General features: G+C 61.0%; 2 protein-coding genes across 3 annotated transcripts in view; one reads left to right on the top strand and one right to left on the bottom strand.

Moving 5' to 3' along the window:
- Nucleotides 1-300: 300 nt before the first annotated feature.
- Nucleotides 301-6,349, bottom strand: KLHL17 (kelch like family member 17). Of its 2 annotated transcripts, none has more exons than XM_045475170.1 (12): nucleotides 6,103-6,349; nucleotides 4,962-5,221; nucleotides 4,753-4,874; nucleotides 4,379-4,600; nucleotides 3,785-3,901; nucleotides 3,365-3,578; nucleotides 2,901-3,045; nucleotides 2,649-2,816; nucleotides 2,137-2,225; nucleotides 1,952-2,025; nucleotides 1,587-1,768; nucleotides 301-1,186 (listed from the first exon to the last, which is right to left on the bottom strand). In XM_045475170.1, the coding sequence occupies exons 1-12, from the start codon at nucleotides 6,210-6,212 to the stop codon at nucleotides 958-960; spliced, it is 1,932 nt and encodes a 643-aa protein (XP_045331126.1). In that variant the 5' UTR covers nucleotides 6,213-6,349; the 3' UTR covers nucleotides 301-957. The 2 variants fall into 2 exon arrangements, with proteins under 2 accessions (XP_045331126.1, XP_045331127.1); XM_045475171.1 differs by lacking the exon at nucleotides 6,103-6,349 and adding an exon at nucleotides 5,898-6,069.
- A 1,408-nt stretch (nucleotides 6,350-7,757) lies between these two features.
- NOC2L (NOC2 like nucleolar associated transcriptional repressor) overlaps nucleotides 7,758-17,385 on the top strand; it is a 13,593-nt gene continuing 3,965 nt past the window's right edge. Inside the window, 15 exon segments of the mRNA XM_045475167.1 lie at nucleotides 7,758-7,889; nucleotides 8,040-8,192; nucleotides 9,635-9,809; nucleotides 9,898-10,020; nucleotides 10,701-10,821; nucleotides 10,908-10,998; nucleotides 11,614-11,692; nucleotides 11,820-11,930; nucleotides 12,416-12,529; nucleotides 13,231-13,419; nucleotides 13,774-13,913; nucleotides 14,789-14,900; nucleotides 16,494-16,527; nucleotides 16,530-16,606; nucleotides 16,929-17,030. Of these exon segments, the coding sequence (XP_045331123.1) occupies nucleotides 7,864-7,889; nucleotides 8,040-8,192; nucleotides 9,635-9,809; nucleotides 9,898-10,020; nucleotides 10,701-10,821; nucleotides 10,908-10,998; nucleotides 11,614-11,692; nucleotides 11,820-11,930; nucleotides 12,416-12,529; nucleotides 13,231-13,419; nucleotides 13,774-13,913; nucleotides 14,789-14,900; nucleotides 16,494-16,527; nucleotides 16,530-16,606; nucleotides 16,929-17,030 (1,647 nt within the window). The 5' untranslated portion in view covers nucleotides 7,758-7,863.

Here is a 17,385-nt window from a genome sequence, read left to right as displayed (position 1 = left end):
ACCATCACGGTGAGGCAGGGGTAATGCTGTGTACACCCACCCCCCTCTCCAGAGCCTGGGATGATGAGATGGGACCATGAAGGCCTCTCCGGACCGTGCTGACAGCAAACCACACTCCTGGCCGGGTGCTTGTCCACAACATCGCCTCCCTGTCCCACCTGGATGTGACGATGCTGCCTCAAAGCCGCCAGCTGCCAGCACGGAGCCTCACCCAGCCGCACGCCTGTCCCCGCGCCCTCCCGGTCATTCCAGGCAGGACCCCAAAGGGTGGAGATGTACACTCAGCCTCAAGCCCACAGAGCCCAAGAAACATGTTTATTGTTCAAGTTGGCTCGTATTGCTGTGTGGGGTCTGTGGCACGCTTGTGCTCAGCTCAGTGCAGGATCCAGAAAAGACACCATGCCCACGAGAAGGAAGCCTGCTGCTTCATGACTTCCTTGGGAGTGTGCCTGGCTGGGCATGGTAGGGGTGGTGTGCAAAGCCCAGGCTGGAAGGGTCTGCACCTGCGCAGAAAGCCCCCACCCCACTAACCCTGGCCTGCTGCTCTGCATCTGCCCCTCAGTCCATCTCGGTCTGCAGAGTCTGAGTTCACCCCTGACCCATCTCTCCCTGGTGCCCCCAGTGGGGCCGCAGGACTCAGGGGAAGGCAGCTTGGTCCCAGAGACAGAGGACACTTCAAGGGGAAACTGTAAACTGGTGGGTGCTGCGCTGCTCATCGATCAATAAACAATGAATAAACCAACCATTAAGTAAATAAACGGTACACACACAAACACCGAGGAACGAACACAGAAATGGACAGCCTGGACGCAGAGAGACAGGGACACACAGGGCAGGACTTTCCCGGTGGGGGTCGAGCACCCCGCCCCCGACACACGAGGCGCTGGGGCCACCCCTTGGGGCTTAAGGCATGTGGGAGGCCGCGGGGCCGGGTCTCTGTGCAATCCGCGCGGCGGCTCAGAGGCTGGTGGACGACACGGACAGCGTGGGTGAAGAGGGCGGCGGGAAGTTGAGCAGCTCGAGCACCGCCGCGCCCACGCTGCTGCGCCGCGTGAACATGCAGGACGCGGCCACCCACTTGTTGGTCCTCGGGTTATACTTCTCGATGGAGTTGAGGCTGGAGCTGCCATCGTTGCCCCCCACCGCGTACAGCCAGCCGTCCATGGCCACTAGGTCGTGGGTGCTCCTAGAGGCGTGGGGGTGGGGTCGGGGTGGTGAGCCTTGGGGGTGGGGCCAGGGAGGAGCTTCTGGGGGCGGGGCCAGGGGGTGGAGCTTCTGGGGGCGGGGCCAGGAAGGAGCTTCTGGAGGCGGGACGGAGACGGGGGGGGGGGGGGGGGGGGGGTGTGGGAGAGAACCTTCTGGGGGCGGAACCAGGGAGGCGCTTCTAGGGTGGGACCAGGGGCGGAACTTCTGGGGGCAGGGCCAGGGGAGGAGCCTCTGGGGGCGGGGACCTGGAGCTGGGGGGGGGGGGGTTACAGATGGGAGGGGTCGGCACACCCCACAGGGGTGAGGCCCTAAGACCTATCTGCCAGGCGCTGGTAGGTGGTGGTGACGACCCCCGGGCTGTGGAGGAGGGGCGAGCGCACCTTCGGATGTTCATGGGTGCTACACTCTCCCAGGCACCCGCCTTAGGGCTGTATCTCTCCACAGAGTTGAGGCAGCTGGTGCCATCATTGCCGCCGGCCACGTAGAGAGCCCCCTCCAGCACGGCCACCCCTGCTGAGCTTCGTCGGCTCAACATGGAAGCCACGGGGGTCCACGCGTTCACCTGTGGTTGAGGAAAGTGGCTGGGGGCAGACCCACCACAAGCCTCCCTTCTCCACAGCGCAGACCCCTACTCCGGGGCAGGGTATGATGGGATGCAGAGGGTTGACCCTCTGGGTGACGTGGGTGACCAGAGTGATGACCTCAAACAGCTCTTAGAAAGGGAAATCAATGTGAGGGTTCGTACCTGGGGCTCATACTTCTCCACCGTTGCCAGGTGCGATGAGCTGTCGTAACCACCCACCGCGTACAAGTTCCCATCTGCAGAGAGTCAACATACCCACGGCGCGCTTGCTACGTGTGGGGTCCTCAGGGTGGGGGCAGGTAGGGGTGGGGGTGTGGGCACTACACGAAGCAGGCTCTGTCACCCACCAAGCATGGCCACACGCACGTATCGCCTCCGGGTGCTCATGGCAGCGATGGACGTCCATGTTCCCGTCAGAGGGTCATAGCGCTCAGCACTGTGGACACCAGGTCTGCTACTGACCTTGAGCAGTGGCAGAAAGGCTGCCCTGGTTCCAGGACCTGCCCTCCCCTACGGGATGACTACAGTCCCATGCCGGGCAGTCACAGAGACTGACCCCAGAATCCCACTGCAGCAAGAAGCAGGCCTTCTGGGTGGGCATGAGCCACTGGCTGGCTGCCTGAAGGACCCTGGGCAAGTGTCCACATGGGCCCAGCCCCTGGGCCGCTGGGAAGAACTTGAGAGGAAAAGAAAGGGCAGCTGGGCTGGTGCAGATGGAGAAGCCCAGGGCACCGGGTGACTCGAGTCAGGTGGGATCCCTCTTTGCTCCCCTCAGGCATGACTTCTGCAATCCTGATGCAGCCACACCTACAGCCAAACCAACCCCAAGAGGCCACCCGGCCCTGACCCCGGCCACTACCTGTTGAGGCAGGAGGCCCCATCGTAGCCACCAGCTGCATACAGGAGCCCATGCAGGGCGGCCACACCCAGGCAGCTGCGCCTTGTGCCCATGGACACCTCAGGCTGCCAGGTGTTGGTCACGGGGTCGTACGACTCTACGGTGGCCAGGTCTGAAGTCCCATCGTAACTAGGGGAGGGGTCCGTTGCCGGTCAGGATTGGCCCAGCGGGTATATGCTGAGCCCCTGACCCCAGACCAGCCTCCGCACTTACCCACCCACGGCATACAGCCGGTTCCCAACTGCTGCCACGCCCACCCGGGCCCGGCGCGTGGACATGGAGGCCACCACGTGCCAGCGGTCAGTGCGTGTGTCGTATGCTTCACAGTCCCCGTGGATGGCGAACAGGCTCCCTCCACCTAGGGATGAGGAGGTGACAGGGCAGGACAAGGGGCCCCAGGGAGGCAATGGGCTGGGGGTCTCTAGCATAGGTCAAGGTCAAGAGTATGGGGGCTCGAAGGGTGGGTGGGGGTGGGGATTGGTGAGCGGGTCACACCACCCGGGGTCCTCCGCAGGCTGACAAGAGGAGCCGGTGTGGGGTGGGTGCAGGATGTGACCAATATAACGGGGGGTAGGCTGGCGCTGGCTTACAGATAGAAGGCATAGGTCAGGGATGGGAGGGGAGAAGGAGGTGATGTGGGGGGCCTGGAAACCAGGGGGCACAATAGGCGAACATACCCACAGCAAAGAGCACAGGGCCAGCGCCCTCACAGCGCCGGGGCCGCGTACGGCTGGTGCCCAGAACGCCCCTCTGCTCAGGCAGCAGGTGGAACTTGAGGGCCTCAATGAGCAGGTCCTTGCAGTCAGGGTGGTGCCTCACCAGGCTCTCGGCATCCACGTGGCCCAGCAGGAAGTCCCGGCTCAGCAGGGGCAGGCGCACACACTTCATCAGCTGGGGGGTGCAGGGGGTGCCATGGTCAGGGGGCAGGCCCCAGTGAAGAGACTCACTCTCAGACACCCTGGACCCTTCCTGAAACACGTGCCTGCATCACTCCTGTGAAGGGTCTCTGGACACGGCAGAGCCCAGGTGCACCCAGGCCCTCAGCCACTGTGCGGCCCCTCCCGGGGACACCGGGCCCCCCCAGGCGCTGGCCTCACCCTTGGGACATGCTGTCTCCGGGAGTCCACGTCGTGCTTGACCCAGCTCAGGACGGCACGGTAGACGTCCTCCTCCGAAGGCACGTTCAGGCTGTCGCTGGAGACCAGTTCCAGCACCTGGAGGTGGGGACCCTCAGACCTGAGATCTGGGGAGGGTCTTGGGGGCCCATGGAGCCCTGAAGGTGCCTGGGAGGGAGAGTCTGAGAGGGAGCCCAGAGTTCCTATGAGAAGGGGCCAAGCAAGGTCAGGAGCCACAGATTTGGTTCCTGGGGGCCTAGGCCCAGAGCAGTCCTGGGGACGTGGGACCAGGGACTAGAGGTTGCAGGCAGGAATGTGGTCAGGGCAGGATGGGATCAGAAGTCAAAGGCTGAACGCTTAGGTGGGTCGGAAAATGGGGACGAGGTTGTGGGGCTTGGTCAGGGGATGGGTCGTGAGCCCGGAGCGTGGGTCAGAGGTTGGGGGCGGGGGGAGGGGGGCAAAGGGCCAGGTCTTAAGGGCCAAGATGAAGGGAGCCAGGGGTCTAAGGACGGGGTCTGGGGTCCAGGGTCTAGGGACTGGGTCAGGGTCGAGGCTGTGTGCCAGCTGGCACGTTACCTGCTTTAGTGGCAACAGCATGAACTCCTCAGTCTTGGCCACATCCACGAAGTGCTGCAGCACGTACCTGTGTGCTGCCTTGAGCAGGTCACCGCAGGAATGTGTGTCAGCAAAGCCCCGGATGCCCAGGCAGTTGGAGGGGTCGAGCTGACTCAGCAGGAACTTGCAGCAGGCGTCACGGACGCCATTCAGCTGCAGGAGGCTGGCAGCTGGGAGCAGAGTCTGTGGGGTGAGATGAGAGAGAGCCAGGGGAAGAGGGACGGAGAAACGGGACGTGAGGCACTGAGGGACAGGGAGAGGCACGAGAAGACACCGGGAGCGGAGGCACGAGGCCCAGGAGAGGTGCCGTGGGTCGTGAGATGAGGCACCCTCACCTGCACGTTGCCCTCGCCCACGACGATCTCGGCAGTGTACGCAAACTGCACCAGCTGGTCCAAGGCCTGAGGGTCAATGTCGTGCAGCGTCACGTGCGTCTGGCGGCTCTCACTCATCTCATCTGTGGGGACAGCGGGTCAGGCCGGTCCCCGCCCTGTGCGATCTGCGGAGCCCCCCAAGCGCCCAGACCGGACGTGGTGGTACTTGCTTGTGAACATGGCGTGGAAGTAGGGGCTGCAGGAGGCTAGCACCACCTTGTGTGCTCGGATCTCCTTGGCTGCCACGTGCAGGACGATGTCACACAGGAGGCCACGCTGCCTCATGCGGCTCATGGCCACGAAGGCGTCGTGATAGTGCCGTTTGGAGTTGTGGGACACAGTGTGGCCCTCACGGCTCAGCAGCTGCATTGCACCCTCCATGGGGGCCGTGGGCCGGGCCTGCCGAGGACGCGCACGCTCTGCCTCTGGGCTGCAGGTGGGTAGTGCCAGGTCAGGGTGCACTCTGCAGGGAGGTGTCCACCCACCCCGGAAACCTCGGGCAGGGCCAGGACACCCAGGAGGTCGCCCCTCCGTCCAGCAGCCCGTACCTGGCTTCCATCAAGGACCACCCTCCTCAACTTTTCCTCACATACGGGGAGCCTGCCTGGAGTCCAGCAAAACTGCCCCGTCCCTGTTCCCAGCGTGAGCTTCAGTCACGCACCTGATGTCGACTGTCGGGCCTGTACGGCTTCCTCTGCTGGGACCCTCCTGGCACCACACTCCCCCCTGCCCAGGTGTACCCGTAAGAACCAGGACCCCCTCTGCCTGTGACTCTCCCAAGAACCAGGCTTCCTCTGCCCTCCTTGGGACCAGGTTCTCTTCTGTCTGTGACCGGCCACCGTTCCTGTTTCCCTCCGCACGAGCTGGGCACACAGGACGTGCATGAAGCGAAACTGGCTAATGCTGTGTGACAGCTCTGAAGAAGACCCCTATGCCCACCATCAGGCCTGACCCCACTTGACCCTCCGGAGCGGCTCCACCCGCCCCTCTCCCCCCGCCCCCCCCCCCCCCCAACACGCATCCTGCAGACAAGCCGCCTGAGTCTAAAGAGCGCAGCCGGAATTCAAGGGCGGCGGGAGAGGACAGAGCCTCCGGGAAGCAGCCACCTCTGGACGTCCTGTCCCAGGTCTCTGTGTGCGCGACAAACGGAGGAGGAGTTGTACCCTCCACCGGCCGGCCGAGTCTGCGGGGCGCAGAGGCCGCCTCCTCCGGGCAGCCTGCCAGGGTCGGCGCGCGCCCCTCCTTGTCTCCTTTCCGGACCCACTCAGCCCCAGGTCTGGCTTACGGTCCCCAGACCCTCGGCCCACTCACGCCGGCGGCTGCGGCGGCGGTGGCGGCGGCGGCGCCTCCGGCCCGGGCCCCGGACTGCCGTGCTCCGGGCTTTGTGTCCTGCCAGCCGGGCGCTCGCTGCGCGGCTGCATGGTCTCGGCCGCCGGACCCGCCGCGATCCGCGGAGAACGCACAGATGAACGGACGCACTGACGGCTGGAGGGCTGCTAGGCGGTGGCGGCCGGCTCAGCTTCCCTCGGTCCCGCCGCCTGCCCGCAGCCGCTGTTTCTCGGCGCCGCCCGCTCCGCCTCCCGCGCAGCCCGCGTCTTTGGGGACTGAACGAGGCACTCTAATCCTCCCAACTGTCTGGGCGCTCTGCCTGCCTCCTCCTCCAGGAAGCCCCCCTGGGCCCCGCCCGCCGCCTGCCTAGGAGAAGCCTCACCGACCATCATCCATCCCCGCCAATTCATTCAAGAAGCCCCGCCCCTGTTAGCACCCTGGACCCGAAGCTTGGAAGGCCCTGCCGCCCCTGGGGCCTGAGGCAGCCCAGGACCACATCCTCCCTGACCCTTTGTGACCCCACGCAGACCACTTTGCCTGTCTGGCCTTTGCTGAGTTCGCTCCATGAACCCCTACAAGTACCAGGCCTTGAACTGGGTGGGGCGGGGTAGGGTGTGGTAGGACAGGGGTGCATGGCCTGGGGGACCTGGCAGGAGCCACGACTGCTCCCAAGAGGGCTGTGGGATCTGGCTGTCCAGGCCCACAGAGCCTCGCCTTTAGGTAGATGGGTGGAGGGAAAGAGGGCACAAGCTGGCCTTCCACCTCCTTTCTTCTCCAGGCAAGGCAAACTTCCAGCCTCTGGGCCTTTGTACCTGCCGTACCCAGGACAGGGCAGAGGAAAAGCGGCCATTCATGCCCAGCCCCGTATGTGGACTAGGGCTAGTGTATTCATAGGCAAGTTCCCGGCAGAAGACTCGCTGGACTGAAGTCCAGGCACAGTACTTTAAGGAAGATTTGGCCGAACGGACTTCAGTAAGGGCTCTGGGATCTGTCCATTGCCCACCCCCCGCCCCCTCCCGCCCCGTGATGTGGCCTGTCCAGTGAAATTGTAATGACTCTCATCATTCTCATCCTCGTTTGATCCGGATGAGACTTGCCTGTCCCTCAGTGGTTTTTTTTTGGTTGTTGTTTTTTTTTGGCGAACTGCCCATCCAAGGCATTGCCTTTTCAACTAGACCGTTTTTCCTACTAGGTTGTTGGCTTTTCATTATTGATTTGTAAAAGCTTGTTGCATAGAAGTCCTCTCTGTCAAGTGTTTCCATCTGGATGCATTTTGTCCACTGTCAGTGCGTTGACATCTCACAGGCACGTGCCATGGAGCTCTAGGGAGGCTGCGGGCAGGGCTGGGAGAGGTACCTTCCCTCAGACAGGTACCGCTATTACTGTCTCTTAGAACCAGGAAGGACACAGATTTGTGAGCAGCAGGTCAGGATTCTATCATATGCAGTTCTGCCCGATTTTCGAGAGCTACAGCCCCTCACTCAGTGATGTGTGCGGGACCCATGACTGAACCAGGCCTGCGCCATTAGCCCCAATTCCGCCGGCCACCGTGGGAGCCCGGAGCCAGGAGGATGTGAATGCGCCCTTCCGCCTGGATGCCTCCGGAGCCACCGCTGGAGAAACTTAGAGCCACCGGTGGGGCGCGGAGGGGCGGTATTGGGGGCGGGGCCCTCCTGGAGGAAGTGCGGCTAACGCACGGCATTCTGGAGCCGGAAGTCGGGCGCACGCTGAGGTTTGGCAGTAATGGCGGTGGTGCGGGGCACCAAGCGGTAAGTTGAGGCTCCGAGGATCGGTTCGGCTTTCCAGGGGACCCTTATATTCACAGGGGCTCTCCTTGAGCTTAAACGCGTTCCTGGTGCAGCAAGGCTGGGGCAAACCGGCCTGGCAGGGAGTCCTGATCCAGATGTCGTAACCCGCAGGCGGCTGGCGGAGCTGACGGTGGACGAGTTCTTGGCTTCGGGCTTTGATTCTGAGTCTGAATCGGATCCCGAAGGAGCCCCAGAAGCGGAGACGTGGGCGGCGTGTGGAGCCGACCGGAGTGTGGATGAGCCAGGCGGAAGCCCCTCGTCCAGGTGAGGGGAGCGTTTCCCGCGGGACGTCTGTAAAGCCAGACCCTCTTCACCGTCCTGGCCCACCCGTCACGTGTATGCTGACCAGTCCTGGGGCCTGAGGATCGCTGACCCCTTCCCCAGACCCTTCGCCTTACCCATTCTTTCTTCCCGTGTTTGCTGAGGTTCTGTTTTGTGACAAACGTACATTGGTGAATAATAGGCCCTTTTCTGGTGTAGAGGAAATCGCTCAGTCTCGGGTGATTCACGACGTGTGGTATGTGAGAAGAAATGAGTGCGGCAAACAGGAAAAATAGAAGGGGTAGAGAAACGGGGAGCATGTTGGGCACCAGCTGTTGCTGTGTTTAGTGGAGAAGGCCCTTTGAGGAGGTGGTAGTTGGACAGAGACTTGGGGGAGTAAGCCACGCAGGCGGGAAGAATGCTTTGGTGTTTCATGCAGCAGGAACAGCCAAGCTCCTGAAGTGGGAGCGGGTCTGACACAGAGGTGAGTGTGTGTGGAGGAGCGAGGGAGAGAGTAGTAGGAGGTGAACCAGGAGAGATGATAACGGGGTCAGATTTTGTAGACAGTTTATAAGACATGCGCTAAAATGGGAAGTCGTCTCAGGGTTTTGAGCTGTGAAGTCACGTCCTGTGACATGCAGTTCAAGAGTCACTTGGGCTGCTGTGTTGAGAGTAGGTTGGAGGTGGTGGGTGTGGAGATAGGGAGAGACCACTGTGGTAATTGGGAGAATTGAGAGATGGTGTTGGGTTTTTTTGTTTTTTTTTTTTAAATTTTTTTTTTTAACGTTTATTTATCTTTGAGACAGAGAGAGACAGAGCATGAACAGGGGAGGGGCAGACAGAGAGGGAGACACAGAATCTGAAACAGGCTTCAGGCTCTGAGCGGTCAGCACAGAGCCCGACACGGGGCTCGAACTCACGGACCGTGAGATCATGACCTGAGCCGGAGTCGGACGCTTAACCGACCGAGCCACCCAGGCGCCCCGAGATGGTGCTGGTTTAACTAGGAGGCGTGAGAGGCTCTGAAGGGCTTTTGCTAATTAGGTCTCATGGCACATTGCATGCTGGGTATGAGAGGCAGAGGTTGTCTTTCACCTGAGTGCCTGTAAAGGTAGAGTTACCCACAACTGAGCTGGCAGAGCAAGTTTGGGGGAAACCACAAGTTCAGTGTTGTACGTGGGTTTGAAATGGCAGGTGTTGAGGCAGTTGGCTGTGCGAGTGTGGAGTTTGGGGGAGAGAGGAATCTGCTGAAAACTTACTGCTGGAAATCCCCTACCTCGGTTGTGGGTAGCTGTTGTGGAGAGAGCAGATCAAGCCCTGTAGTTTCCCTGTGGAGGCTGGCGAGTGTACAGTGTGGAGGACAGGAAGCCTTACCCCACGTCCCCTACTCCCCAGTCCTGTGGGCTATGCCTGTCCTGTGGACTTGACGACCCCTGCCTTCTCAGTCGGCGTAAAGGTCGTGCGTCTGAGCATAAGGACCAGCTCTCTCGGCTGAAGGACAAAGACCCGGAGTTCTACAAGTTCCTGCAGGAGAATGACCAGAGCTTGTTGAACTTCAGTGATTCGGACAGCACCGAGGACGAGGAGGAGCAGCTGCACACTCTGCCCGACACGTTGGAAGTGAGGGCTTAGGCAGAGTTGGTGGGGGCAGGGGCACACTTATGGCCTCTGCATCCTGCTCCAGCCTGGTCCTCTGTGTCTGGTGCAGGAAGCAAGTGGGGAGGAGGAGGATTCGGATGAGGATGAGGTCCCCAGAGGACTGAAGGGGAAGAAAAGGGATTCTGCTCCTGTGACCCTGGCCATGGTTGAGAGGTGGAAGCAGGCAGCAATGGTGAGAAGTGGCATGGTGTGGGCAGCTGGACACCCCCCGCCCCTTTAGGAGTCTGCCCTTGACTCATTTTAGTTTCCTGGGTCTGTGGCAGACGGGAGGAGCCCCTTCTCTGAGCACCCACACTGGGGTCCTCTTCTGCACCAGACCCTCACGTGAAGGATGTCGCATGGTTCTGCCTTTATGCTAAGAGGCTCCAGGATTGCATTCTCCCCTTCGGTCAGAGATTCTAGGGGCTCTTTCTGCTCTCTTCCACTCAGTGCCTCTCTCGGGCTCCCTGTGCCCTGAAGTCTGTTGTGGGTTAGGACATAGTCTCTGCCTTTGTCAGGAGCTAGAGCCCTTCCTCCAAGGGATTTACGTTGGTTTCTGCAGAGATAGGAAAGGACAGAAGGGAGAACCCTAGAAACCACCTGGTGCAGGCCACCATCCAGATCTGGGACCTTCAGCCTCTCCCCTGAGCCAGGCTCCCTGCCCTTCCAGGAAGATTCTGGACTCTGGTTTTTTGTTGTTTTTCCCTGCACGTGGCTCAGCAACACTGCCTCCACCTCTGCTCCGTGTCTCAGAATGTGGGCGAGGGGTGCCTTTCTGTCACAGCAGGTTTCTGGAGCTTTGGTTGCCTATTGCTCTGTCCAACACAGCTGACCGCTTCCCCAACGTTCTGGGTCCTCTTATCCCTAATTTAGCAGCACCTTACCCCGAAGCTGTTCCATGAAGTTGTGCAGGCATTCCGAGCTGCTGTGGTCACCACCCAAGGAGACCAGGAAGGTGCTGAAGTCAGCAAGTTCCAGGTCACGGACAGTGCTGGTGAGCTGGGGTGAGGGGACCTGGGATGCAGGCTCTCTGTTCTGTCTTCTGTCCTGTGAGTGGCATCTGTGGTCCCCTCATTGCAGTGTTCAACGCCCTGGTCACCTTCTGCATTAGAGATCTTTTTGGTTGTCTCCAGAAGCTACTGTTTGGGAAAGCCCCCAAGGACAACAGCAGGTGAAAGGGAGGAGGGGAGGTAGGGGGGTGTGGTCAGGACCCCGCACTGGGGAAGGCAGAGGCCTTGTGATCTGGCAGTCCCCCTCTCGACCCAACCAGCACAGAGGGATGCCGAAGACGGAACCAGGCCCTTTGCCGGGCTCCGGGAGAGGCTGGGCGGGGCCGGTTGGGTGGCTTTGTCCTTCCTCCTTTCTGTTTTCCTTCTGAAAAGGTACATTCTCTGCCCACAGTTCCTCGGGGGGCCCAGAGTGTGTGCTTGGCTTTGCACCACTAGTTCCTTGGGTCAGGATTCTCCCCTTTTCACTCTTTTCTTTTCTTCAAGTGAATATTTCATCCACCCTTCTGCTGTTTGCTCTGGGGATGCTGTGTGTATCTGTAGGTAGGGGCCTCATCGAGGAAGCCGACAGGTGATGGTGGAGGGGATAGCCGTTGGGCGAGTGGGCAGCAAACACGTGTCGTGAGTGGTGCTGGCATCGGCCAGGCACAGACTCTTGTGCGAAGGGGGCCGCTGCACTGGGAGAGCAGCCACCGTGAAGGGTGGGGGGCTTTGAGGGGAGGTGTGCGGTGCGGGGGGGGGGGTTCGCTCAAGATGGGGTGGGCTTGGTCTCTCTTCAGGGTGCTGCAGCCGTCCAGTAGCCCGCTGTGGGGGAAGCTCCGGCTGGACGTCAAGGTCTACCTGAGCTCAGTCGTACAGGTGCAGTTCCAGCAGGGAGGGGGCCTCCTGTATCCCGCGAGGCCTGGCTGAAGCCAGTGGTGCAGTCCTTCCTTGTGTCCCAGACGTGCGTGGGTTTGGGGCCTCGCTGACCCTCCTGCTTCCCCAGCTGGTGGCCTGCGTGACGGAGGCGACAGCAGCGGCGGCCGTGCTCCAGCACGTCAGCAGTTCCGTGCCGTACTACTTGGCCTTTCCCAAGCAGTGCCGCATGCTACTCAAGGTACCCGGCTCTCTCCCTTTGGCGCTGTGATCGGAGGCGCGCGTGGCCACCCCTCCAGCGTGCCCCGCTCCCAGCCAGAGTGGGGGTGGCGTCTGCGCCCGCCCCCCACCCTACGCCCCGCTGGGGTTCTGTTTCGGTCAGCTCTCTGCCCTTGGTGCCGCAGGCCCGGTCGTGTGAGGCAACCGCTTTCTGACAAGAGCTGTAGCAAGACGAGCGTGCCTTTCTGCTTAACCGACTGAGCCCCCCGGGTGCCCCCTAACGTGCCTTTCTGGATACGTGCCTAACAACAAAGCTGTGCTTCTGTGGTACAGCCTTCTTGGGGAGCCTCGTGTTACCTTTCACGTTTTTGTTACTTTTTCACTGAGGCGTGACCGTAGCTCTATCCTGAGGTGCTTTGGGAAGGGCTGTCTCCTAGCAGTGGCCACAGGGGCCTCTGGCTGGGCTTGGGGAGGCTGGGGCAGGCGGTGATGTCTCTCCTTCTGCAGAGGATGGTGATTCTGTGGAGCACAGGTGAAGAGACGTTGCGCGTACTGGCGTTCCTGGTCCTCGTCAGGGTCTGTCGGCACAAGAAGGCTGTCTTCCTGAGTCCTATCCTCAAGGTAGTGTGGACCCCCGGCTCCTGCCTCCGATGCCCCCCAGTCTGTGTCCATTAGAGTCTGGGTTGCAAGTCTTGGTCTGAGGTCTGGGCGGCTGCCTTTGTGGTCAGCTCCTCTGGCTGAGGCTGTGGCTCTGGGCTGACCCAGGCCATCACTGCAGTTCTCTCCCTAGGAAGTGGGGGACAGTGACAGGGATGGGAGCTCTTGGTGCTCTGGGGCTCCACGTAGACTGCTCTGCACAGCTCTCCCCTCAGCAGATGAGGACATCAGGTGTGGAGAGGGACAGGGACCCTGCTGCTTGGCTGCACGCCTGGGGTGATGTGTCCCACACAGTGACCCTCTAGAAACCCCTGCGTGGGCCTGGCCTGTAGCTGCAGCTTTTCTAGCCCCTCCTTCCCAGCGCCTCCGTGGTCTCCTTGCCTCTTCCTGCAGTTATTCGCGCTGCGTTTTCCTCGGCACCGCACCCTCCCTATAAGTCTCCTGTTCCGTGCGCGGCAGACTCTGTGTGGGTATACGTGTGTGGCAGCTGAGCAGCAGAGGGCCCGAGGAGCAAGTGCCACGTAGGGGGAGGGGCCTGCAGCAGACGTGGCCAGCCGTGGCTCCCACTGAGGAAAGGCCAGGTGTCTGGCAGCGGCTTGGAGCTGGGTAGCGGGTGCACAGTGCCCTGGCAGCTCGCGTGGCCCTGACTGGGATCTTTCTGGCAGCAAATGTACATCACCTACGTGAGGAACTGCAAGTTCACCTCCCCCGGCACCCTGCCCTTCATCAGCTTCATGCAGCGGACCCTGACCGAGTTGCTTGCCCTGGACACTGGCATCGCCTACCAGCATGCCTTCCTCTACATTCGCCAGCTCGCCATCCACCTGCGCAATGCCATGACCACACGCAAGAAAGTGCGTGGTTGGGCTTACGGGATGGGGGTTGGCATGTCCGGGGTCGGGCCCCACCCCACCGTATACTTAGGGCTCCACGGCTGAGGGGCTGGGGCCTCCTGGAAGCCTCCGTATTCCTGTGTAGCCCTGGGGAGAGACAACCCAGTGCCTTGGAGGGCTCAGGGCCCTTGCCGGTGGGGGCTCGGGGAACAGGTGGAGGGTTCGGGCAGCTCTGAGGGTGGGTCAGGGGAGGGGGTGGGGTAGGTGGTCGCTGCTGCTGCTGGCTGGGACCCCGTGCACACCGTGGGTGAGGGAGGGCTGGATCCTTCTGGGACCCCTGGGCTGACTGGGAAACGGACTTCGCTCTGTGCCCAGGAGACCTACCAGTCAGTGTACAACTGGCAGTTCGTGCACTGTCTCTACCTGTGGTGTCGTGCTCTCAGCACTGTGTACCCCAGCGAAGCCCTGCAGCCCTTGATCTACCCCCTCTCGCAAGTGGTGATTGGCTGCATCAAGTGAGTCACGGATGGGCGGGGCCGCCCTGAGGGCCAAAGGAGGTCAGGGCCAGGGTTATGTGGGCTGTTTCGGGGTCAGGGTTGTACAGACTGTCTTTGGACAAGGTCATGGGAGGCTGGTTTAGAGGAGAGGGTTACACAGGGAGGCATCCTGGAGGGTCAGGAGGAGCTAGTTCTCCAAGGGTATGAGCCATCCCTGGGCCCTGGGGTCTGTTACTTGGCAGCCCATGTGGAAGGACCGGGAGTGGCGCCATCTGTGGCCCAGAGGTCAGCATGGGAGAATGCCCCGGATTCATGCATTCTGGGAGATGCTGGGTAGAAGGGACTATGTGCGGTTTGAAGGGAGTTTGGGTGTCTGTCTTACCATGGGGTTCTTGGGTAGCGGGTCTAGTACAACGCGCCACATTTCAGTTGTAACCATTGAGCTTTGGTTTCTGGGGGCAGAGAATGGAGGAGCCGTGTGTGCCCAGGTGGCTGCCTTTGTTAGCCAGGAGGGGTCGCCCCTGTGCTCCTGAAGGAGGAGCCTTGAAAGCAGGGAGCTGGGAAGAAAGAAAGCTTTGAATGAACCATCTCCCGCTGCTCTCCTCCTGCATTAAAGCGAAATTAAGTTAAAAGCCGCGTGGGATGTTCTCTCACCCGATAATTGAGTGAGGAGGCAGGTCCTTAAGACCCGGATTTTAGTCAGGGACTTTTGGTCTGCCCTGTTCTGTCTGGAGGAATCAGATAGGGCAGGTGTGGCCACTGACCCTGACAGAAGTGACCAAGAGGCGCCCTTCCTGAGGTTCGAGCCCCATGGGTGGAAACAGGTCATGGGGAGCCAGGCTGGGATGGTGAGGCTAGGGCCTCTGCTCACTCCTGCCTTTCCATGCCCCCAGGCTGGTTCCCACTGCCCGCTTCTACCCCCTGCGCATGCACTGCGTGCGTGCTCTGACCCTGCTCTCGGAGAGCACCGGCACCTTCATCCCAGTGCTGCCCTTCATACTGGAGGTGAGAGGGTGCCTGTCCCTTGGGGCGGGAGGGGGCAACACAGTGCCTCTGTGCTCTGCTTGGAGGCGCTCCTTGCTGCGCACAGACCGCCTGTCCCGAGATGCAGTGTAACCCTCCTGAGTGCTGGTGTTCTCATCTGTAGAGGAGGTTGTATGAGGACCTTGCTCTGTGCAGCGCCTTGCTACCTGCCCCAGCTGGGGTGTGTGTTGGCAGGCGAGTGGCAGGGAGGACAAGGACAGCTGCTCTGCAGGGCTGGCCTGAGGGTGCTGGTTTTAGGACACGCTTGAGTCTATTCCAGTGGGCAGGAGAGCTGGGCTGGAACCCTAGATCTGATTCCAAAGCTGCGTTTCTTTTTGCATGCTCCTTTGTGTATGCGTGTGTCTGTGCGTGTCTGTGCGGATCTGTGTGCATGCTTGCATGCCCCGGGGGTTAGGCCCCACCCCACCTTCTACTTAGGACTTCCCATCTCCCTACTAGAGAGGCCCTTAGTGCCACCTGCTGGATGGGCCGGATTAGTGGCTCAATGTGGCCAGAGCTGTGGTCTGCACCGGTTTACCAAAGTAGGGGAGAGAAGGGAGCCCCGGGGGTTTCTCTTCTGATTTCGTGTTTTCTTTTTGCACAGCCCTCGTGCTGGTCCCTGCGTCAGCATGCCATAGACCGGCATGTCCTTTTTACATCCACAGGTGCAGGCCTGTCCTTTCCAGAGAAAATAAGTCACAGAGGCAGAAGGAAAGCTCTTTGCCCCCAGGGCGTTTTTGCCCTTGCCTCCCTGGGTGGGTGGGAAGGGGTGCTGAGAGCAGCCCCTGCTCCACCTCAGGCTGAGCCAGGCTAGAGAAAGGGCAGTGCTCCCCTAGGGAAACCTGTTGTTAGCACAGTCATGGGTGCTTTTTATCTGGAGCTGTGCTGAGCTCAGCTATGAAGCATCATCCTCTGCTCTGTGGTGTCTTCAGCATCGGCCACCCACCCCCCTCAGGACAACATCCTGGATCACCCCTGCTCGAGGGTGGTGAGGAGGGGCCAGGCATGGCTCCCGCTCCGCTATCCCAGGACAGCCCGCAGCCTTCGGACACGGGGAGGACTTCCCTGAGAGGCAGAGGCCGATGGGCACAGCCTGTGGTCTCTGTGGAGGATGAGGGGTTATGAGCTCCTCAGGCCCTTGCTGAGACCCTCTGGCCATTGGCATATCACTCCCAGGATGCAGCCTTGGGGTTGGGACCAGGCCTTGGGAATGCAGTCATGGGTGAGGACGTTGCAGTGTCAGTGACCCTGTACAGAAAGGACCTTTCTTTTGTTTCCAGACGCTGGTTCTTAGGGCTTCCTGGTCTGGTTTTAGGAGAGGGTCGGTAGCAGTGTGCACGGGTGTGCCTCTGGTCCTGCCCCCATTGGCCAGAATCCCGCTCTGCAATGAAGTGATGGCCTTGGAGGCCGGAGCTCTGGAAGGCAGGGGGTCTCTGGGGCCACAGGACTGGCACTGCACGTGGCTACCTCTCCCTGGTTTTGGGGCCTCTAAGGATCTGGGGTACAGATGGGGGGGGGTGGGATACAGTGGGGCATGAGGCACAGCAGGCCAAGCTGAAGTGGCTTTGGGGACAGGTTTTCCAGCAGGTCGACTTCAATAAGAGGCCGGGCGCATGAGCTCCAAGCCCATCAACTTCACTGTGATCCTAAAGCTGTCCAAGGTCAACCTACAGGAGAAGGCGTACCGGGTAAGGCTGGCCTCCAGGCCTCCTGTGGAGACGCTTGGGAAAATACCTTGGGCGGGGTCATAGCAGGATGTTCTAGGGCACCGAGGTCAGTGTACGGGGTGACTGGAGTCCAGTTAGTGTGGACGGGAGGGGGCTTGCTGCCCTCCAGTCTGTGTGGGCCTTCATGGGGCTCTTGCGGGGGAGGTGGTGCTCCTTGGCCTCAGCCATATTGAGCCAGAGTGTGGCTTCCGGGGAGGCTGTGGAGGCACATCCTCCGATTTCCACCCTGATAGCGAGCAGGCGTGAAGAGGGCTGAGTTCTCCTTTCTTCTCCGCTGCCTCAGGATGGTCTGGTGGAGCAGCTGTACGACCTCACCCTGGAGTACCTGCACAGCCAGGCCCAGAGCATTGCCTTCCCCGAACTGGCGCTGCCCGCTGTGCTGCAGGTGTGTGCCAGCTGTCCGGCTCCCTCTTCCTTTCCCAGATGCCTCGATGGCGTGCTTCGTGGCAGACTAGGCTGTCTTCATGGGCTCAGCTTCCCATTGACACAGGGGCCAGAAGGAGGCATCCTTGTCACAGCCACACAGGGCCAGTAGCAGAGCCTAACCTGCTGCGGGGTTTCATGTTGGCGCTGCCTCATCGTAGGTAGCACGAACATAGGGGTGTGGAGTCCTGAGGGGTGGGGTTGGCGCAGGCGAGTTAACGGGGACCCTCGGACTTGCTAGCTCCTCCCCAGGCCTGTCACAGCCCAGGGACCAGACCGACCAAGAATTTTCTTCTAGGAGTAGTCCTGGTGGAGCG

Source organism: Leopardus geoffroyi, chromosome C1 (genome assembly GCF_018350155.1).
Source record: "Leopardus geoffroyi isolate Oge1 chromosome C1, O.geoffroyi_Oge1_pat1.0, whole genome shotgun sequence".
In the NCBI taxonomy this organism is placed as follows: Eukaryota; Metazoa; Chordata; class Mammalia; order Carnivora; family Felidae; genus Leopardus; species Leopardus geoffroyi.
Note: the sequence above shows the minus strand (reverse complement) of the source record. Positions and strands in the feature narration are given on the sequence as shown.